Consider the following 24361-nt stretch of genomic DNA (forward strand, 5'->3'; position numbering starts at 1 on the left):
CCAACTGAACACTTGTGAAGAACCCCAGGATTCCTTCCTATATTAACGTTGTTACATAAAATCCAAATAGTTATTGTAATGCAAACTGCCAAGAATTTGTGACAGATACAGAAATAAATAAGTACCTAAAGAATACAAAGCTGTGATATTCATATGTGATTGAGTGTTGCCCTCATCTGGCAACCATTAGTATTCCTATAAAAAAAAATTCCCCTTTTAAACTGAAAGTCACTTTCAGGGATGGAAAACAATGAAATTGCATTTCAGATTATGCCAAATCCAGCTTCTTTGAACCCCTACTGATTTGAATTATATTGAGAAAAAACTGAGTACATTCTACCACTTTCAATTGTGAGGATAGCAGGGATGGGCTGATGAGTAAGGAGTTCTGTGCCCAATCACAACCAAGGTTAGCCGGTTTCCTTTTGGAGTAGTGTAGTAGCAATTCCTCTGGAAGACTGTTCATACCTAATTTATGCTTTATTTACATTCAAATAGGACATAAATATGCATGTTCTGCCCAAATAGTAACAAGGCAGACTCAAGCAAATGAATACGACTTACTCAGTGTTGTGATGTTTTCTATTTCAAAGTTTTATCAACTGTAAGTATGATGGTATAAAAACATACATAAGAATTAGAAGCCAGAATATGTCATCTGGCCTTTCATGCTGCTCTGGCATTCAAGGTTAGATTGACCTTTCACCTCAAAGGCATCTTCCAGAATCCAACCTCACCCGACAATCCCTTGATTCCCTTAATATCCAGAAATTTGTTGATCTGTTTTGGATGAACTCTGTGACTAAGTCTGCACAGCCCTCTGAGGTAGAGCATTCCAAAGATTCACCACTTTCTGAGTGAAAATGTTTCTCCACATCTCAGCACCTTATTCTTAAACTGCAGCCATTAGTTCTAGATTCCTCAGTCAGGAGAAACATCTTCCCTGCACCTAGCCTGCCAAGCCCTTGAAGAATTTTGTAGAACTTAGTGGAGTTTTGTTGAGATCTCCTCTCATTCTTCTAAAGTCTGAAGAATACAGTCCCAGTCTACTCAATTTCCCTCCATATGGAAAACTACTAACCCTGGAACCAGTCTATTGAATCTTTGCTGCACTCCCTCTATGGCAAGTGCATACTCTATTCAGTAAGGAGACCAAACCTGCACACAATTTCATAGTGAGGTCTAACCAAGGTCCTATATAATTGCAATATGACCACTTTACTCTTTAACTCAAATCCTCTTGTAATAAAAATTGATGTACCATTTTCCCTCCTAACTACTTGCATCACCTTCATGTTGGGTTTCAATGACTTATGTACGAGAACATCAAAATTTTCCAATCTGTCACCACCAAAAAAACTCTGCTCTTCTGTTTGGTGTGCCAAAGTGGACGACCTCATATTTTTCCATATTATATTCCACCTGCCATGTTCTCACCCACTCAGTTAGCTTGACTATATTCTCTTTACGTTCTCCTCATTACCCTTAATCCAGTCTATCTGTATATCATCAGTAAAACCTGGAAATATTGCACTTGGTTCCCTCAGCCAAACTGTTGATATAGATTGTGATTAGTCAGAGCCCAAGCACTGATTTCTGTGGTTCCCCACTAAGTAAAGCCAGCCAACTTGAGAAAGGAGACATAAGACACAGCAGATGCTGGAACCTAGAGCAACAAACAATGTGCTGCAGGAACTCAGTGGGTTGAGCAGCATCTGTAGGGGGAAAGGAATTATCGACATTTCAGGTCGAAACCCTGCTTCAAGAGTGGAAATCCTGCTCTAGTCCTGATGCAGGGTTTTGACCTGAAATGTTGACAATTCCTTTCCCCCACAGATGCTGCTCAACCCACGGAATTCCTCCAGCACATTGTTTGTTGCTTCAGTGTGAGAAAGAATTGTTTACCTGCAGTCTAAGCTTTCGCAGTTCTCAATCTTTGACAGCATGTTCCCCCAATTCTAGGTGCTCTAACTTTGTTGACCAACCTCATACATGTAACCTGATCAAAAGCTTTCTGATTTCAAAATGTACTACATCCACTTCTGCAATTATGAAAATGTGGCTTAAAGAGGGAGCAGAAATGGCAGTTTAATGTTTCCAGTTACAGGGTTTTCAGATGAGATATAGAGGGGGAAAAAAAAGGGAAGATGGCTATCCTGGTTCAAGAAACATAACAGTTGTGAAAAGGGTTGTTATGTTAGAAGGATCATCAAATGAAGCCATATGGGTTGAACAAAAGTGAAAAACGGAGGCAATGCTGAGATAGCAGCATAGGCCTCCAAATAGTTGGAGGAAAATTGAAGAGTAAGTTTCCAGGCAAATATCTGACAAGTACAAAAACACTACGGAGGTAATAGTGGGGGGTCGAGCCAGGGGAGGACTGTATATTAATTACTGAAATATTAACTAAGATACAGCAAATATAAATGGTATGAGGGCTCAGAATTCCTAAACTGCATTCAAGAGAACTTTTTTTTACTTAGTATGTAGAAAATGAAACAAGGAGGGCAATTCCAGACTTAAAGCTAAAACAGAAAATTGCTGAAAGCACTTAATAGTCAAATGGCATCAGTGGGGATCAAAACAAAGTCAATGCTTCAGGTCAAGGACCCTGCATTATAATTGGAAAAGTGGGAAAACAAATGTAATTCTGTGTTTGTGTTTGTGGGGGTGGGGGGGGGCAGGGAAGAGAGAGAACACAATTACTTCAAAAAAATTGCAAGTAGGGAAAGCAAAAAAGAAACAATTTGAAACAGAAAGGTACAGCAACATTTCTGGAGAGAGGGAAAAATGGTGGTTAGTTGAAATTGATGAATTCAATATTCAGTTGTGAGACTACAGTACGCCCAAATGGAAGATGTGGTATTGTTTCTCAAGCTTAAATTGGACATTGTTGGAACAATGAAAGAGGCTGAAGACAGAGGTCAGAGTAGGATTGGAATGGGTAATTAAAGGTGGTGTTCAGCAAATCAGTCACCCAATCTTCATATGCTTTTCCAGTGTAGAGGAACCCACATTGTGAGCACTGAGTGCAATACACTAAATTGGAGGGAACACCAGTCAATTACTACTTCACTTGGAAGGACTGTTTGGGTCCCTGGATGGTGGTAAAAGATAAAAGAGCAAGTAATGTGCTTTAGGAGGGGAATGGTTGGTGGAAATGGAAGAGTAAACCAGGGTCCCAGAAGAAAGAGTCCCTTTGGAATGCTGAAAAGGGAAGGGAAGATGCGTCCAGTGGTAGAATCTGATTAAGAGTGTCAGATGGTATGGAGGATGATTCATTGAATGTAAAGGCTGGTTGGGTTCACTGTAAACATGTTTCCACAAAGAAAAAGGGCAGGATTGGCAAATCTAGAAGCCTCTGAATGACAAGGACCATAGTGGATGGGATAAGGCAAAACAGAGAAATGTAGGTTACATACCAAGAAATGAATACTTCAGAAAGCCAAGAAGAATACAGGGTGTAGGGTTGAAATTAAAAGAGAAATTTAGAAGGCAAAGAAAAGGCAATGAAAAGATATTGGCAGATAAAGTCAAAGAAAATCCAAAGATGTCTTATAAGCACATTCGAGCAAAACGTTAACTAGGGAAAGAGTACAGCCTACTAGAGACCTAAAAGACAATGTATATGTGCAAGTAGGGGATGTGGATAACATTCTTAATGAATATTTTGCAGCTGTCTTTACAACAGAGAGGGATATTGCCAATATCATAGTTAAGGTAGAAGTTTAGCATCTTTGAAAGTGGGTCATGGATCAGATGGTGATGAAATATATCCCAGGCTATTAAAAATAGCAAAGGAAGAAATGTGCAGGGACTCTGACCATCATGTTTCAATCCTCCTCGACTACAGTGGTGTGGAAGGACCGGAGGACTGTTAGTGTTGCACAGTTGTTTGAAATGGGAGGAAGGAATAAACCAAGTAATTCTGGGCAAGTTAGTTTAACTTCAGTGATGGGTAAATTATTGGAAGGGACAATATAAATCTTCATTTATAAATGTATGGATTAATCAAGAATAGTCAGTATAGATTCTTTTAAGGAAAAGTCATGTCTGACTGACTAAACTGAAATTTTTGAGGTAACATGGAAAATAGATGAGGGCAGTGTTTTTGATGTACTTCACATAGATTTCAGTAAGACTTCTGATTATATCCCACATGACAGCTGGACATAAAAGTAAAAACACATGGGATCCAAGGGAAAGTAGTGAACTAGATTCAAAATTAGATCCAGAATTGGATCAGTGGCAGGAAGTAGAAGGTAATGGGTGATGGGTGCTTTTGTGACGAGAAAACTAATATTAGTGGGGTTCCACACAGCTCAGTACTCAGTCCCTTGCTTTCTGTTGCATATATTAATGTTTTTGACTTATTGATGAAGTTTGCAGGTGTCACAAAAATTGGGCATGTGGTTGACAAGAAGAAAGAAAGATATAGAAGGTCAAGTCAGTTGGACATAAAGTGGATAATGGAATTGAATCTAGAAAAATGTGAGACAATGCCTTTGGATTGATGCAGCAAGGCAATAGGATATACAGTAACTGGGAGGATGTTTTGAAGTGTGGAGGTACAAGGGGATCTGTCCACAGATCCTGAATGATAGCAAGCAGAGCAAGTTGTTAAAATGGTATATGGGGTGCTTTTCTTTATTTGCCAATACACAGAGCATAAAAGCAGAGAGGTTATGTTAGAATTGTAAATGACGCTTGTTAAATGAAAGCCTGAATAATATGTATGATTTTGGTCAATGCATTATGGGAAAGATGTGATTGCACTGGAGTGATTCATGTGCTCATCTAGACATTTCTTAAATGTCGTCATCAGCCCAGCTTCAACCACTTTCTCAGGCAGTGCAGTCCAGGTACTTATCCTTCAGACGTACCTTTAGAACAGAGATGAGGAGGAATGTATTTAGCCAGAGGGTGGTGAATCTGTGGAATTCATTGCTACAGACAGCTGTGGAGGCCGTCATTGGGTATAGTTAAAGCGGAGGTTAATAGGTTCTTGATTTATAAGGGAGTCAAAGGCTACAGGAAGAATGGGATTGAGAGGGAAAAATAAATCAGCCATGATTGAATGGCAGAGCAGACTCGATGGGCCAAATGGCCTAATCCTGCTCCTATGTCTTATGGTCTTATCACCTTCTGGGTCAAGAAGGTCCCCCTCATATCCCCTCTAAGTCCCTTCCCCCTTATTCTAAATGTATCCTTCCAGTTTTATCTCTCTCTGATATGGAGAAATATTTCCTGCAGTCTGCCCTATCTATATCCCTCATAATTTTATATAACTCAATCATATCCCCTCTTAACCTCCACCACTCCAGGGAGAACAGACCTAGCTCCTCCAGTCTCTACTCATAACTGAACAGCTCTATCCCAGGGAACATCCTGGTGACTCTCTTTCTCCACTCTCTCCAAGTTCCATTGCATCCTTCCTATACCTGGTGACCAGAACTGCATGCAGTACTCCAGCAGCGGTGTGACCAAGGTTTTATCAAGTTAGAGCATAACCTTCCTACTTTTGTATTCAATGTCCTGACTAATGAAGGTCAGTATCCCATATGCTTTCCTTACCACATTCTCTAACTCTGTTGGCACCTTCAAGGATCTATGGACTTGTATCCAAGGTCCCTCCATTCTTCAATACTCCCTAAGACCCTACCATTCATGGTGTATGTCCTAGCCTTGTTAATGTTCCCAAAATGCATCATCTCACATTTGTCTGGTTTAAACTCCATCTCCCATTTTTCAGTCCATTTCAACAAAACATTGATATCTCTCTACACCTAAGACTACCTTCCACACTATCAAGAACACCTCCAATCTTCATGTCATTCGTGAACTTACTGATCATGTCTCCCACATCAACATCCAAGCCATTCACATATGTTAAAAACAGGAAGGGTCCCAGCACTAATCTTATGGGCACCACTACTCAAAGGCATCAAATCGCAAAAGCAACCCTCTACCACCACTCACTGTCTTCTATTGTCAGGCCAACTTTGGGTCCAGTTTGCTAACTTGCCCTGGATTCCATGGGCCTTAACTTTTTGAACCAGTCTCCAAATGGAACCTTGTCAAAGTCCATTAAATCACATCTAATGTTCTGCCCTCATCAATAAACTTTGTTAACTCTTCAAAGAATTCAATCAAATTGGTCAGATAGATCTGCCATTAGAAAGCCATGTTGGCCATCTCTGATTAGTCCCTGCCTTTCTAAGTGATCATTAATCTTCTTCCTCCATGAAAATTTTTCCAGTATCTTCCCTACCACTGATGAAAGGCTCACAGGTCTATAGCTACCAGGCTTTTTGCTGCTGCCTTTCTTGAAAAGGGGGATCGCATTTGCTGTCCTCCATTCACCTGGTACCTCACTCGTATGCAGCAAAGATGTAAATATCTCAGCCAGAGCCCCAGCAATCTCTTCCATTTCCTCTAGTAGCTGCAGGGGATAAATCCCATCTGATCCTGGGGAATTATCTATTTTTAAGCCCACTAAGGCATTGAGTACCTCCTCTTAATTTATGGATACCTTCACTAGATTTTCAACTACCCCTTCACTCCAACAACGAAGTCTTTTTCCTTTGTGAATATTGATGAAAAGTGGTTCAGCCAGTACAGATGTGATGGTCTCCTCCAAAGATCAAGACATCATTTGCACTGTGCTTGTGGTCCATTGAGCAGCAGTGATCCTGGCTCACCTGTATGCTTCAGAGGCCTGAAGCCACGGAAAACATCTGAATGCACTGGAGAGTATCATCAAAATTGCAAACTCATGGACATCATCCCAACTTCAAAGCTCTAAAATGCTCAACCAGCTCTGATGTATGGACCCATTGCACACCTGACCCCAGATTCCTGAAGCAAGCTCTACTCTGAAATCTATCAAAGCAAGAGATTTCCAGGACAGAGAAAATGCTTCAAGAATGTAGTCAAAGCCTCCTTGAAAAATGCAATATCCTCATCTACTTGCATGAATTCCTGGCCCATGACTATTCAAGATGGAGGAGGTAGCCAAGAAAAACGGCAAGAGTCCAGAACTTCCCAAGCAATTCACCCACCTGCTCCATTGAATTCCTGTGGCAGCTTATGCCCCTCCCCTCTCCATCTCCACTCCTTCCTTCCATCTCCCACCATCATCTGCATCCTACCCCCTTTCCTTCAGTACTATGTCTTGTGTATGGCTCCACCTAATTGTTTATTAATTCCATGGAGCAGCAGGGTCCAGCAGATCCTTGCAGGCCAGGTAGTACATTCATGATATGTAAATGCTACATTAACACAGGACATAATAGGGTCATTATAGCCAGTTTAGAACTGATGGAATTGAAGCCAACCTCAACCCAATTAGTTCCTAAAGGTTAAAAAAAAAACAATTTTTCATTGTCCACCTTCTCATCAGCTTTGGCATCACTGTGCATGGTGTTGGCCATTATTCACTTTTTAGGTCCAAGCGCTTTCTTTAGTCATACTGTATCAACACTCCTATCTTGGTCACAATGGATAAGCTGCACATATTATTGATCAGAAACAGCATGACAAAACTATTAAAGTTCAGTTTAACTTGTACAAACAAAAATGACTTACTGATAGAATTTGGTCACCTCTTTGCAGCTCTCCACTAAGGTCTGCTGGTCCACCTGCCAAGATGAACGAGATAAATATCCCTTCACCATCTTCACCGCCAACAATGTTAAAGCCCAATCCACTGGATCCTCTGTGCAACACAAATTTTCTGGGCTCCCTGCAAATATAAAAAGTAATATCCAAATTATGGCTTTCAAAGCTATTTTCTACCCCCTTTAACTGCGTTTGCTAAAAGCTTTGATGGGCAGCCTTGACAGTTGTACTTAATGAATTGCTGTGAAATCTTGACAAACAGCTGACTGGCTAAAGAACTAATCACTCCATTATCAAATTTGGGATAATTTTAGCTGGCACACAGTTTTTGATTTTTCAAACACCAATCATTGGATAACAAAGTCTAATTAACTCATTAACGTTTGTTGTCTAATAGAACAAGAAAATAACACATTTCAGCCAGATAGAAGCTGTGTTATTCTGCTTTCTATTCATTCTTTTATATGTATAATTTATTGTATGAATGTGTGCATGTCCAAATAATGACCATTTGTGATTTTTTTCCCCCTGAGATTCCATTAATCTGGCAGCAAAAGTGATGACGGGAGAGATTGGAGGCACTCTGTAATCTCGAACACAAATTCTTGTCACACAAGTCATGAGGTTTGCAGGTGAAGGATCTTTGATTTGAAATGTTAACTCTGTTTCTCTTTCCACTGACTTGTTGAGTTTTCTGTCTTCATTTCATATTTTCAGCACCTGCAGTTCTTTTGATTTCCGGGTTGGCAGATCTGCTCAGCTTCCCATGGTCTGACCTTCCCTCTCACCTCCCCTTCCTTCCCCTTCTTTTTATAACCTCCTCCCCATCTCTTTCTCCCCCATCCCATTCTCCCCCACCTCCTTCCCCTCTTTCCTTCTCCTACTGTCATCTGCAGCCTATCCTCTTTCCTTCATTTCCATGTTCTGTATACGACTGCAGCTGAGGGTTCATTAATTCCATGAAACTGCAGGGTCCAGCAAATCTTTGTATCATGGGTAGTGAATTTATGATATGTAAATGTTACATGACCATAGGACATAATGGAGTTATCATGTGTATATATGACATGACATGAATGCAATGAGCATTGCTTATTTCACTCCTTGTTGAAAGTACAACAGAATTAAGTAAATATTCTTGTTTTGGATCTCTGAGCATTGTACAGTTATTAAGATATTTGGCATTTACCAGCACTTCCAGCCTTGTTCACAACTCAGCCTCAAACACATAACAATCCATTCATTCCTAATATGGATGAATAATAAGAGAAAGGTCATCGTTAAGATTGTTGTAGCTCTGCACTCTGAAATTGTGAACATCAAGAAACTCCATAATTGAAAGAAAGAAATGGCCCCAAGCATCAAAGATTCTCAATGTAGCATGAGATACTGGATTTGTGTAGATTATAGCAAGCTAGGGGGGAGGGAGGAGGGAGAGAGAGGGAGAGCAAGAGAGGGAGAGGGAGAGCGAGAGAGAGCGAGAGAGAATAGAAGTGCAGACTGCAACAGTGGTTTTGAAGACAGCAGCTACCAATTTTACAGTGAAAGTAAAACAGGACAGAATGTAGGCCTGTAGCAGAGTGGGAAACTCTAAACAAACTGGAGGCTTGAGTACAGCAACAATATTTTTGCAGAAAGAAAAAAAAATGTGGCTCAAGCACAGAGAAGCTTCAAAGGCAACTTGGGGGTGTACAGCAAGACTTCTAATCATTCACCTCTTAAGAGGATAGAAATGCTTTTCACGATCAAGAATAGTCTTGAAGTGGGAGAGGTGTTGAGGTTGCTGCACTTAATGCTGCAGCAAGGGAAAAGAAGGAACAATTTTAGTCACAAGATCAACTCTGAAGTGCATTGCACACTCATTAACTTAGAAGCTCCACAGAAAACTAAGGATAACTCATTTTATGATGTAATGGAGAAATTGGAACATTACTTAATCCCACAGCCATTTGACGTAGCAGAAAGCTATGAATCCTGTACAATCAGAAAATTGAAGCATGAGTGTATAATTATATCTCATGGTGAAAGAACTTTCAAGGCACTGCAACTCAGCAAGACATACTCCTGAAGTAGGTCAATCAACATAATCTGAGAGGTGAACCAGCATGGACAAGAATCCAAATGAAGATATATAGTGCAATTCAGGCAGAGTAAAGACACAGCAATTGAAGCAATGACTCAGTACACTAATTATGATTAAGTTAAACAGTTAAATTTGTAAGGCTAGTGATCAAGCAGCAGACACAGAATTGGGGCACCAGTTAAGTATTCCAAGTCTGCAGTCAGAGAGATATTTAGTATGCAAAGGAAATAAAATCAGAAGTATCCATGTTGTCCAGATGATAAACAACAAGAGACAGCAGAAGATACTGAAGGGATGTCTGGTGATGAATCTATTCTGGAAGTGAACATAAAATCAATTTCCAGTGCACTGATAGTGGAGGAAATGAATGTTGGTGTACTTGGCATCAATCAAACAGGATGGTTTTGAAATTCCTGAGAGTTGTTGAAGCTGCACTCATCCAGAACAGCATTGAATTAAGTTATTCCAGCACTCATTTTTCCCTTCCTTCCTCTTCTGCTAATTTCAGATTTCATTTATCTTCTCCTATGTGTATCTTCCTCAGCCACAGTTATCCACTAGCCTTCACCTCCTGTAGTCAGCAGCATCAACACTACTTGCGTCATTCAATCTCTCCCAGTCTTCACTTTATCAAAGATGTGTTCTTTCCACCTCTCCCCTCTTTCTCTGCAATTATAACATTTTTAATTGCCAACTTTTCCCAATTCTAAAGAAAAGTCATTGACTTGAAATGTTAATACTTTTTATCTCTCCACAGACATAACCTGACCCACTAAGTACTTCCAGAATTATCTACTTTTATTCAATTTCTGGTTCCAGTTTCAGTTAATACTGACAATGTGAATTTCTCTCTTTCCCCCCTATTTTGTCTCACCTCCATCAACCCTGTTCCCCTCCCCATTCCATCGCGCCCCCAACCCACTCCATTTTAGATCAAACCTTCCGGCTATCAACTTTAATATCACTTTATGTAGCTTGGAGTCAAACTTTGTACAATAACAATAGCTTAAATATGTTGCAATGATAAAGGCACCTTATGATACATGTAGTTGTTGTTATTATTTTACTAACAGCTTGGTATTTTTAGATATTCTGTCATTGTTTGAATTTTAAAGCAGCTTCCCAGCATAAACTGTGACAAATGAGCAAATGATTTTCAATGTTTGTATAATATATATTGAATCGATGAACTTGCATAATTGTTTTAAGAATATGTTCCATTTAGCCCAATTCTGTTATGATATTCTAAGTGCAAAAAAAGTGTTCCAGCTTTTAAGCCATGTCCTCAATTTGCTTCACTGCAATGCAGCTCTATGGCCTGGATTTTCTCAGTCAGCAGGGAAGCAACTATGCTGCTGCTGACTTCAAAGAAAATTGTCAACCCAATGTAATGATCTCTGTAGTGTCGATTTCCCCAGATGATTACTATTAGATACTAGTTCTAGAAACAATAATGTCATCAAGCCGACTCTACACTCAGAGAAATTTCACAGACAAAATACAAGGAAGTTAAAATATAATATAACTAACAGTTTAAACATTTTATAGAGCTGGGAGTAGAGCAAACACACATGAAGAATATAGAACATTATAAATAGAATCTAAAAGAACATAATTTTGAAATTATTATCTGAAGGAATACCATTCTATTGCAAACAAAATTTTTTTTTAAGGGCAGGAAGATCGTTAAGCAGTAATTATGATAAATCAGTAAAATTCATTTCTCTTTCATGCATCAAAGATGATTTGCAAAGAGAATGGATCATAAGCATTTGATGTTCTCTTAATTTCACTGATTTAGCAAATTATGCTGGACAAGGTTGTAAAAAAAAATCACGCTGCAGAAAATCAGAAAGTCACTGACAGCAAATTCTCAATTTCTGCATTAAACCAATCCTAGTCCAGAAGTGTCTGTCAGTTTCATGAAGTTATGATGGTAAGTACTTATCACTTCATCAACATTATTTTAATTCTTGAAGATATCAAAGACCTATTAATCAGAACCATGACTTAATTGGATTTCCAATTGTTTAGAATTCTGGACCTAACTTTAACAACATTTTGAAACTGTCTTGCATTTGTATGGATGAAATTTTTCTGAGAGAGTAGCTGAATTTTAATGTGATTCAGTTAAGCAACCACAATAAATGCTAATAGACCTTCTCTTGTGTTGTTCATGAAGAGAATTACTGTTATGACAGAAGTATATGAGCTGAATCATCCTAACAATGACTGGCAGTTCTGAAAGAAACAGTTGGTGTTTAGCCATTCCAGCAGAAGTAAATCTTATAAGGCTTACACAGACCCACTGCTACACCTGCCACTAAACTCCATTGTCAGACTTCATGTAGAGCCCAGCAGCAAAGCCTGGTCTTGCTGCAATTCTCCAGCTTTATACTGAGAACTCAGCTCTGGTATAGGATTGGAGACCCTATTCATTTCAATGAAAGTCTCGGTCTGCAAAATGTGGAAGGTAGATTAATATGTAGGTTATATACTAGATTATATACTAGGCAGAATTCTGAAAGAAATTCAAGTCTCTTTGGACACATTAAACTAATCAGACTGAAATTTAGAAGCAAATACCCAAACATAAGAAAAAAATTCTATGATGCTAATATCAAGCAGTCCCTGCATAAGCTACTCCAATGCTTTAATGCTGATAGATGTATTCATTTATTCAACCACTAAGCAGCTTAAAATTCAGTTTTTAATTGATCTAGATTAGTAATAGTAACCAATGCCAGTCTATGGAGGTTGAGTAAGTGTAGCTGATTGCAACTAAAATAAGCAGAGCCATAAGATTGTATAACCACCATCTCCAAAATCGACATTAATACAAATTGATAATGGTCATCGTATTTTTATCACTGTCAGCAGGAGGCCATATTATTGCTATTGTTTATAGTTGGGTTTCCACCAGGAGAAAGTGAATTTCACCCAATCAGCAGAATTTTCCTAACTAATAATGTTAGGAAAATTCGTCACTCAATAACGTATTTTGTAATCATGATGTTTTATCCAAAGGAGCAATTCAAATGCAATTCTCTAATGTATGATCATTCATTTTGAAGTCTGATGTCTGTAAGACATGGTAGGTAGATTTTCCAAAAAGCATTACTTTTCAAATAAACAAAAAAGAATCAGCAATGTTTTCAAAGTGGTTAATGCTGTTCCTTTATTAAGATTGTGACTATATCACTTGCTTCCATTTCCAACTTCTTAGTAAGACCAAGAAATGAGCTCATGAATAATAAAGCAGTATTTGCAAACTAGCAATAACTCCCTACATGCATAGCAAGGCATACAAGACGTCTTATGCTAAAAGGAATAATTATCATCGTTGATGGAATGTAGAATTATTGAATTGGCAATCAAGATGACTGCAAAGAGTTGGGAACACACTAATGATTTTTAGCATTGTGGGATTGTTCCAACAGCCATTAACAAATATGCAAAAATCATTCCTCTTTTTTCCTACACATCTGCTGGTGAGTTTAAGGAGCAGTTCAGGTTTTGCACTAACTGGCACAAGCTTTCAAGCTTACAAAAATGTAAAGCTATCTGAACTGCATTAACCCAAGACATAGGAAACAAGCTGTGGGAATTAACCTGATACCAGTGGGCAATGTATCGATGCACTGTGCAAAGTGCAGTTTTGCACACCTTAACATTTTAATGTGAGTGGAGAATTAATGGATAAGTTGGTTTTCAACTGGAAAAGACTGACATTTTGATATTAATGATCAGAGTTTAAATGGGTTTAATTCAGATAAAAAAATAAGTAAGACATGGGTCTAATTAAAAAAAAAACAATGAATGTGACAGCATAGCTGATTTTCAGTGGAACTTGCAGTTTGGCAAAGGCAATGGATGCAACATTAACAGACTTCTTTTTTGCATTTAGCCATTCTGGAATAAACAGCAATGATAAGGGGTCAATAGTTTACAGAAGCAGATCCAATTCACTGAGTCAATAGCAAAATCTATTTCTAAAGTTGTTCAACACTATTCCCAAAATTTTTAGTTTTAAAAGCTTTTGTAAGAACATCTACTTATAAGAGAACAATAAAATTTACAAATGATTAGATCTTACGTTGGTAAACTGCACTGTTCCAAACTTCTTTGAACTACAATTAATAAGCTTACTATTTGTAAACATAAGCATGCTGCTGATAGCGTAATAGAATTACATCAGATTATTGTCCTCTATTTTGGTTATTAGGAACTAAATGCTACTCATTAATCTATTTATAGTTAAAAATCACTCAAGGCATTGACCAACATTTTAAACTTATGCATTCATTCAAAGCTCAAAGCAATCTCTCCCTTAAAAAGCAGCCAGTCAGAAATAGTAAAATTAATGTAAAATTTGCAATGAGAGGAAATACAGTCAGAAATAAAACAAACACAAACGATAGAGCAATAATCATTTTCTTTTAGGAAGAATAAACCAAATACCAAGGTAAATGTAAATCATACATAAATATATCTCCATGACTCCAGTAAGATCACACCATCAGTCATTTTGTTTTGTTCCAATATAAATAACCTATTAGCTGTCATATCTAACTCAGCCATTAACATCCCCATGTAATTAAATGTACACTTTCCTTTTCTTCTGACTTTTGGCACCCTAAAATGGATACGGTTTCACTGGTAGTGATTATACAAGGGGCTCAATGGACACGAGCACAGGCTATTCAACTGTTCAGAATGTTATCGCTCAGTCCAATCAAAGTTCAGCAAAGTCTAGTAAATTGCTATATGGAGAATTCACATAGTTGCACTTCAGTCTCAAGTGCCAGAAACATATCTGATCAAAAACATAGATTACTTATTTTCCTGTCAATTTTTCTTCTCATCTATTATGTAGATTTTAACTTATGCTGTAAACTCTCAGGATTCTCTACAAAAAGCTGTGCCCTATGGCTGACTCAAGAACTGCCTTGCAATATTTTTCCGAGTAGGTATATAGTTTACTCATATTAGACAAGGGACTCATTCCTGTAATCAAACAAAAAAGAGAAAGAAAGAAAGTGGGAAACTACAAAACCAGTTTGCCTGATAATCAGCAGGAGGGAAAATGCTAGAATCTATTATCAAGGAAGAGGTGGCAGAGGACTGAGAAAATAAGAATAGGATTGGACAGAGTAAACATGCATTTATTAGAGAAAACAAATGTGTGACAAAAAAAAGAATCCTGGAAGAACTCAGTGGGTCAAACAGCATCTGTGGAGGTAAAAGGCGTAAGTTGACACTTGGCGTTGTGACCCAGCATCAAGACAAGTTTGACAATCTTTTTGAGTTTGCAACTAGCAAGATAAGGGTAAACCAGTGGATATAGTGCATTTGAACCTTGACAAAGTGCTACACAAAATGTTATAAAATAAAATTAGAGCATAATGGATTCACAGTAATATACCAAAATGGATTGAGGATTCATTATTGGATAAAAACAGAATAGGTTAATAAATAGATCATTTTTGAGTTGAGAAGATGTGACCGATAGGATACTGCAGGGATCAGTGCTGGGGCTCCAGCAGTTCACAATCTATATCAACGGTTTGAAAGAGGAGACAAAGCATAAGATATCCATCTTTGCTGCTGATGCAAAGAGTGAGGTACCAGTATGGTTTTTGAGAAGGTTACAAAGACACTCCAAAGGGATAGAGATTGGCTAAGTGAATGGGTGAGGATGAAATATAATGTGATTGAGAAAGAGCAAAGAGGTGTATTTTTTTTTAAATGATAAGAGTTTGAAAGGTCTTGGTGCTCTGGGTGACATGCGTATCCTCATAAAGAATCATTGAAAACTAAAGTACAGCAAGCAATTAAGAAGGCATGGTAGTTTGGCTTTTATTGCAAGAGGATTTGAATACAAGAAAGAAAACATCTAACTGCAGTTATGTAGGGCACTGGTGGGACTGCACCCAGAATACTATCTACAGGTCTAGTCTCCTGACCCAAGGAAAAATGTACTTGGAATAACAGAAGTGCAATGAAGGTTCAGCAGGTTAATTCTTGAATGAGGGTTTGTCCTAGGAGTCCAAAGTTTAGTAGAATTAGAGGTATCTCTCTGAAACATATAAAATTCTTAAGAGGCTTAACAGAGTAGATACAGGGATGATGTTTCCTCCAGCTGGCTGTCTAGAACAACGGGGCTACCTTCTCAAAGTAGGATGTCAGCCATTCAGGACTAAGAAATTTCTTCACTAGTATTTAGTAGATCTCAGAATTATCTACCAGAAGGGGCTGTGGAGGCTCAGATGCTGAAGCAGAGAGTGATAGATTTTTATGGGAACCAAGGGGTTAGTGCAGGAAAATGGTACAGAAGTTAAAGATCAGACTTGATCTTATTGAATTGGCGGTCCATGCATGAGACGCTGAATGGCCTTCTCCTGCTTCTAGTTCATATGTTATTATGTTCTTTGCTGCATGTTAACAGAAGCCCAGCACCAGTTCCAGTAAAGCAGTGGTGATCCTGAAGTGTCAGTACTGCAAACGTTGTATTGATAGCTGTCAAGTTCTTAATGACATAGAGGGACTGATGTGAGCCAGTGATTAGGTAAGAGGTACAGTACCAGTACAGAATAATGCAGTAATTCCAAGGATCGAATGCTACACTATTTGATCCCTGACTCTGGTTAGTCTGGGATCAAATGATGCAGTCATTGACCTGTCAGTACCTGAAATGGCAGGAGAATTTGGTGTGCAAGTGTGTGTTTTGGTGTCATCAAGATCTGAAGAAAAAAGATATCTACTTTGTTTTTTATATATTGAGACACAAGGAGCGTTCAATAAAGATGTAGTCTTTTACTTCTTATATTGAGTGCATGGAGCTTTTTTTCTAGAACCAAATGCATCTTAGAATTAGATGAAAGTATGGAAATTGTTGCATTTCAAGTGAAGAAGAAAGCAATCCTCTGAACTGAAATTGAACCAGTGATATCTATCACCCTGATCAATTTACGCACATCTCAAAATTCAATGGATGTCTCTTTGGGAAAGTAGTAGAAAGAGATTAAAATTGCATTTCAACCCTACACTTTTAGAATAAATAAAAGCTACAAGTTTGGAATATAAAATCAAAAGTAAAGTGAGTTCAATTGTAATTACATTGTGGCATTCAAGAACGTTGCATAACATTGCAACTTTGGAGGGTTTCGTAACAGAGTTCCGAGAGTTATGTTAGTTTGTGGATTGACTGACAAAATGATTTGACCAAAGTTATTCAGTATGCTTGAGCTTTCTCTCAGAGTGCCTGTCAGGAAGTACCTTCGATAGGAACGATGACATTAAATGTCAAAGAGCTTTGTCCATCCCAAATGGATCATCCTGTACTTAGTCATAGCAATATAGAGGGAAGTATTGCATCTAACCTGGGCCAGGGAGAAAACATAATGTCTAGATAAACTATCTGTGGGAGATATGCAATGGGATATGAGAAAATGAGATACAATAATCATCCAGATAACAATTAAAATTCAAATCAGCTGTCTTTAATTGATGCCATCAAAAGAATCATATTGCAACATCTGGCATATTTTAGCCCAAACTGACAGCAAGGCCAAATGGTCATGTCAAATTTGAGTGTGATGAAGTTGAAGAAGAAGAAACTGGCATTTACAGTGGAGGGAAAATTAAAAAAATAAGTTAAGATTTCAAGGCACGGGTTTTAATCAAAACAAGTGTAACACAATAAAGAGTGATATTTCTGCAGACTACTCTGTTGTGGGCCATAATATTTACAAAATTTCGGTAAGGAAAAACATAGTTCAACTGAAAATTTATAGGGGAGAAATTCTCCAAATATTGGGAAAAATGCAATTCTTAATGAGATATAATAGACAATATATGACAGTACCTGTGTTGTTACAAAATATTACAATAGACCAGTCTTGATGAGTAAGGTCTAGTTGTAGCAACTTAAGTGAATTATGGAAACTTTTTTTAGTTCAGAGGTGGCACAGCAGTGTCTGGACACCCTTCTGAATATTTTACTACTTCCTATCATGGTGTTAAAGATCATAAAGTGGACATCCACATTCAACCAAGAATAAAACCTATTTGTTGCAGGCCAGTACTTATTCCTCGTACATTGAAAGCAAGGTTGAAAAGGAATTAGATAAATTGGAGAAGCATGGAGATTTGGTGGAGATAGACCACAATGACTGGGCCTTATTGATTGTAATAGCTCCAAAAGCAGACAGAACAATCACACTGTCCAGTCACTACAAGGTCATATTCAATCAAGGGGTTCAATAACAAATAATTTCCACTAACAACATCATAAGACATCAATGCTGAGCAAGCTGTTAATTTTGTGTTTGAACAACTAAATGTTGAACAGAATAGGTAACCATCATTAACTATCATTATCCCTATTCTTATTAATGTCACCTTCCCACATGGTGTTAAATCATTCCCAAACCTCTTCCAAGCTATGGATAAAATGTTACAAGGGATGAATCAATACTTGTGTAATCCATTCAATGTTCTGATTGCTACGCAGACTGAAGAAGGACAGATTTGAATTTTTGCAGGTATTCAAAAGCAATAATGCATGCAGAATGTGAATTAAGGTGAAACAAGTATGCTTTTGTGCCATGTGAAATGATTTATCATGGCTTACACGTGAATGGACATGATTAGCAGCCAATCAAAAAAAAAGGGTACAAGCCTCTATCTAGGCTCCAAAACCTCAAAGATGTACCTGGACTGAGGTCATTAGTGAATATACAATATTTTCTTCTAGATTTGGCAACAGTATACATAAGAATGTCTGTGGATGTAGGCTAATGATGTATGTAAGGTACAATTAGGTAGTAAAGCTCCTTCTGTCCATAATTACACTGCCCGTGAGTTAAGGTTAAAGTGCATTGCACTAGATTATAACTTTGGAGTAGTTATCCCTCAGGGCAATTTGGCCAGGAAAAACTTGCTGCTTTTGCATCCTGTACTTTTTCCAAAATATGAACAAGATTATAACCACTCTTGCTTCATATTCAATGCCAAGATATTCCCCCAGTTTTTTTTTCTTGGAAGGCTGTTCATAATGGTAACAGATCACAAACTACCACTTTGCAATATTGGATGCAAAATCAGCTCTACCATCAATGACAGAATCACAAATGTGACAGTCAGTATGAACACAAGATAGAATCTAGGACCTGGAAGCAAACACAGTGGCACATGCATTGTCTAAAGTATTCCTAAGAGAGCTTAACATGGTACGTGGGAATACCATTTATACCATATTTCGGGTGAGACATGATTTTATAGTGACATTTCCAGAGATTGCCAAACAACACAGAAAGAACAAATTGTGAGTTAGGCTTATGAATCTTTGCTTAGAAGCTGGTTGGTGTCAGAAAAATGTACAAATGAAAAGCTAGGAACTACTTTATTTACACCAAAATGAGCTGTCATACAATCAAGGATGTTTGAAATGGGGCTTCTATGTGGTTATATCTGCTCTTATTAAACTGATTGGATTACATACATAGACATACTGGTGGGTCTAAATCCTGGAACTCCCCACCCAGTAGAATTATGGGAGTATCTTCTCCAGAAGGGTTACTGTGGTTTAGGAGAGTAACTCACCATTATCTTCTTAAGGGCAATGAGGAATAACTACTAGCCCAGTGAGTGACACCCAAAAATGAATCAATAAATTTGAAAGAGCTTCTCCGATAATCTTGTTCCACTCACAGCTAGTTTTGATTGTACTAAGCCTAACCTCATTTGCAATTGTCTTTTCGTGACAAATTCAGCTGAAACGTTATGAAAGTAGTTGGATATCTTAACAGGAAATTTTTCAAATGATCTGTAATGAAGGAAAAAAAACATCCTTGCAGTATTTGCTTCATTAAGGTACCTGGGAACACACTGACAGATTGTTCAGCTGTTCCATTGGATACTGTGTGTGTGTGTGTGTGTGTGTGTGTGTGTGTGTGTGTGTGTGTGTGTGTGTGTGTGTGTGTGTGTGTGTGTGTGTGTGTGTGTGTGTATAGGGGGGAGGGGGAAGGTTTGCTAAGATGTGTTTGTTACCACTCTCTCTCACAAAATCATTAAACTGCCACGAGTGAACACAAGCGAAAATATGATCTCTTGTCAGAAACTAATATTTTCAGTAGACCAAAAATGCAAAAAGTTTACATATTTTTCACTGTGGTAGAATTCCCCGTGAGCTTACCTTCCAACTATTTAGAATGACCATCAATAAAGACTAAGTTCCTGATCATTTTTCTACCACTTCTTGTATAACATTGGAGGAGTTTCTTTGGCCAAGCCTACATAAGACATGGCATACTCACATGCATTGAACTGTTTTGCTGACAGTATATAGACTTTTAGCAACTCTGGATCTCTATTGAAACCTGACCAGTATGCAAAACTACAGCTAAATTGCTTTCATTGCTCCTTCACTGGTATATCCATGAAGACTGTTCATGTTAGTAACAGATCACAAATGACTAGTTTGCAATTTTGGATGCAAAATCAGCTCCACCATCAATGACAGAATCACAGATGTGAAAGTCAGTATAAATACAAGATAGAATCCAACACATAGCATCAAGACCAAATGAGGTGTTAAGAAATTCTGCATTCCTACTCACATCTGAGAGAGACTTGCCCATGACCACTTAGAGTTGCTATATGCAGATGGCAACAGACAATGAAGAGAGCTACCAGGTAGCATTGGCTGAGGCCCACAGATGAGATGGGAAATAGGGTCTGGTCCAATATTTATCTGGCAACTCTATCTTTAACCACTGTGAGAAGGTTTCCCATTTCCACATCAGGCTTTGCCCCCACACCACTATATTGTACTGTTCCTCTATTTGACTTTTTTGTTAGTCAAGAGTTAGTCAAGTCAAGTCGAGTTTATTGTCATATGCACAAGTGCATGTATGCACAAGTGCAATGAAAAACTTACTTGAATGGTTGAACAGCTCTTCAAATCATTGCCTTATCATTTGTTCACATAGGACTCTAGGAAACAAATTCTGGATGTTTGATCAGCAATAACAATGGAGCTTAATTCAATCAAGTGAGTGTAGACTTACAAAATGTGTTTCCAACACCAGTTTTGTAGGGAATGATAGGGGTAGATCAGTGAATGACTCTTTGACTCCTTAGTCCAGCAGCACCAAATAGTCACAAAGGCCTGCTAATTTTCCAGAGTCAAGTTTCAGCATTCACTGGAATTTCATGGTTCAGTGCCAAATCTGGGTAATCAAGGATTCACTGGAGTAACCAGGAGCATGACTATGCACACAGCAATTACATCATCCTGTTATATTGAGTCCCGATGAAGGGTCTCAACCCAATACGTCAACTGCCCATTTCCCTCCATAGATGCTGCCTAATCCACTGAGTTCCTCTAGCTCCTTTGTGTGTTGATCCTGTTATATCATTTGTCTTTAAACTTACTCCTAACTGCCAGCAGCAAATAGTTACAGCATTTTAAAAACTTCTGATAAGCACTTACCAGATTTCAGCTCTTACATCTCAGGAGTTCCAAAAGGCCAAATATTTTATGCAGAGAATCACATGTCAACAAATGTGACCTTTAATCAAAGCAGAATGAACTTCAAAAATGACATATATGTTTTGAAAATCTCTGTTGACTTTCTTCTTAAGGAAATATTTGACAGGCCAAGAGCTATCAATAGAAAAATGTTTGAACAGGCATATTCCCTTTGACTCTCAACAATTTTTATCAACGCACCATGGAAAGCATGCCATCCGGATGTATCACAGCTTGGTATGGCAACTGCTCTGCCCTGGACCACAAGAAACCACAGAGTTGCAGACACAGATCAGCACATCACAGAAGCCAGCCTCCCCTCCCTGGACGCTGTCTAGACTTCTCGCTGCCTCGGTAAAGCAGCCAGCATAATCAAAGACTTTGCCCACCCCAGACATTCTCTCTTCTCTCCTCTCCCACCAGGCAGAAGATACAAAAGCCTGAATGCATGTACCACCAGGCTCAAGGACAGCTTCTATCCTGCTGCTTTAAGACTATTGAATGGTTTCCTAGTATGATAAGATGGAATCTTGACCTCACAATTTACCTCGTTATGACCTTGCACCTTACCGTCTACCTGCACTACACCTTCTCTGTAACTGTAACACTTTATTCTGCGTTCAGTTATTGTTTTACCTTGTACTATTTCAATGTACTGTGTAATGAATTGATCTGTATGAACAGTGTGCAAGACAAGTTTTTCACTGTACCTCGGTGCATGTGACAATAATAAACTAATAAACCAATTTACCAATTTAAATCCTTTATTTTTCAGAACAGAATTGGTCCCCATAGATGGAAGCAAGCAGAAGGGGGGCACTCAACAGTTAATCAATTAACATGAGCACAATAATCTAAAAAAGTCAGTGATTTAGCCTCTTCAAATAATGTGATATTAGAAAATGTAATGAGCAGACTGTTTTACATATATTCTTTACTCTTTACCATCCTGGAATACTGTTCTGCCTTCTACCAATTACTTACAGAACTTGCTAATGCCATCCGCATGTTAAAAGAATACATGCACACGCATCTTCCATACCTCAGAACTGGAGTGAAAGAAAATCATCCTTGATCTGGATGGACTGTCTAAGAAGACCAGTCACCCACAGAGATGAACCAATCACATATAGGTCAGGCCAAGCAAGGGTGACTGATTTCCTTCCTTGAAGGAGAAATATTTTTGTCCAGTTTCACTTCTAAGACAATCATGGTCATATTTTTTTCTTAGTCCGGCCATAGCTGGACAAAATATTAACATTCATTAATCCATAACCACTACATTACCACACTTGCTAGAAAATACCCGTGAGCATATAACTTAGCACAAAATAGTAAAACAGTATTATTTGCTCAATTATTAGATTAAACAAGCACAAAAAATTGCAAATAAATAAATTATAGTTAGTGATGTAACAAGAGCATTGACAATTCATATACATTTCCGAGGACTTCACTGCCCTTGGGTGTTCAAATTGGATTACGAAACACAAATAACATAGATTTGCTAATTGTTAAGGTAATTAAGGTTTAAGCTAAAACTATTCATAATAGATAGGATAGTCAAAAAGTGCTATAATCTATATCAAATGTATCACAAGTTATTTCAAAGAATGTACATCTATTTAGCCCCTATCGTGGCCCAGACATTGGTTCACGTTTTTCTATATTTTTAACAGTATGCATTTGAAAATGACTTTCACTCAGGGTGAAATGCAACCACAGACATTTCTGGATCACATTGTGCCACTCTGGAAGCAATTTTTCTTGTGTGGACGATGCATTTCCACCATGAAACACATACCGAATAATGCAATTAATAGTGCCATGCCATTTCCTCGCATTGCCATGTGGAATTATGTTATATTAATCTAAATAACATTTGTTTTTGATCACTCACAGACCAACCAGCTTCCAATAACATTGTTTACTTTGGGGTTCCAGGATTTAAATAATTATTCACAGTAAACTTAATCTGTTCTGTGGCAGTCTGTTCCAAAGCACTCATCATTTTAAAACCTGAATATATTCAAATATCAACTGCCATTTTTATATTTGTAAAATACTTGCAATCGGTCTTTGTCTAGAGCTACCACTGCAGTTACTAGATGACTTGGACCAGGGCAAAAGGCATGTTTGGAGACCATGGAGGAGGAGACATCATAAGGCTCACCACAAAGACCTATTACAGGATTTACAGAAACCCACATTTCTATCTAAACTTCTCCAAAGAGCAATGTTCATGAGCCTATGGTTCCCCAATAAACCATCACTATGACCTTTTGTGCCCTTAACTACAGGGTCTCACACCTCCATGGACTGTCCTTACAGTTGAAGTCAAGGTTACTATCGCATTCAACTTCTGAACCATCTGCAATATCTCACACTCTGCTGCCTACTGCAGGATGAGGGATGTCACTACTGTTTTATACTCCAGAAGTAACTGTTTCTCTATTTCTCCTTCAGCCCAGAGGACAAGGCAGACCAGTCACAGTGATCTTCAAGTAGAATAGGCTTTCCCAAAGTTCAGCTCCTCGTGTTCTCCAATTCAAGTTAGGCTAAAACCCAGAGCTCTTTGTGAATCTCAAGAGATTCCAGTCAACATTCATGCTGTCGTCACCATCAGAGGAAATTCCATATGATCATGCTAGGTCTCTTGGGAGCTCACAGGATTCTTTCATTCCAAGGCAGTCACAGTTACAGTATGAATAATTTTTTTTCAGGGCTACACTAAAAGACAGAATAACACTAACATCCAGAGATTTGGACAACTGATCTGAAAACAAGTTCAAATCCCATCAGAGCAGTTTGGGATGGATTCTCAGGAACAGGACTGCTTGTGGAATCAGAACTGAAAGGGGCCTTTATAGCATTATACAGAGAAAGATGTGTTCTTGGAACCTGGTTGGGCGCTCAGAATTCTGCTAGAGCTCCTGCAGCAATGAAACAGTTAAAATGATCACAGTGTGATGAAGGCAACGTGCAATGGCCGCTTGTGAGTGCGAGGTTTGGGTAGCCTGAGGCCAGTAATGCAACTGCTCAGAGCTAAGATTTGGACTCATGTTGCATCCTGGCCAGCACAGTGAGTGGTGCCCACTGTTGGGATTGCAATTGCTGCTCCA

At 38.4% G+C, this 24361-nt stretch overlaps 1 protein-coding gene across 3 annotated transcripts in view; it reads right to left on the reverse strand.

The window, feature by feature from the left end:
• The window catches only part of dlg2 (discs, large homolog 2 (Drosophila)), a 567102-nt gene that overhangs the window by 244531 nt on the left and 298210 nt on the right, over positions 1 to 24361 (reverse strand). For all 3 annotated transcript variants that reach the window (XM_052026014.1, XM_052026016.1, XM_052026015.1), the window contains exon 15: positions 7588 to 7744. In XM_052026014.1, the coding sequence (XP_051881974.1) occupies positions 7588 to 7744 (157 nt within the window). The remainder of the gene's footprint in view (positions 1 to 7587; positions 7745 to 24361) is intronic.

The sequence above is a fragment of the Pristis pectinata genome, chromosome 11 (assembly GCF_009764475.1).
Source record: "Pristis pectinata isolate sPriPec2 chromosome 11, sPriPec2.1.pri, whole genome shotgun sequence".
Classification (NCBI taxonomy): Eukaryota; Metazoa; Chordata; class Chondrichthyes; order Rhinopristiformes; family Pristidae; genus Pristis; species Pristis pectinata.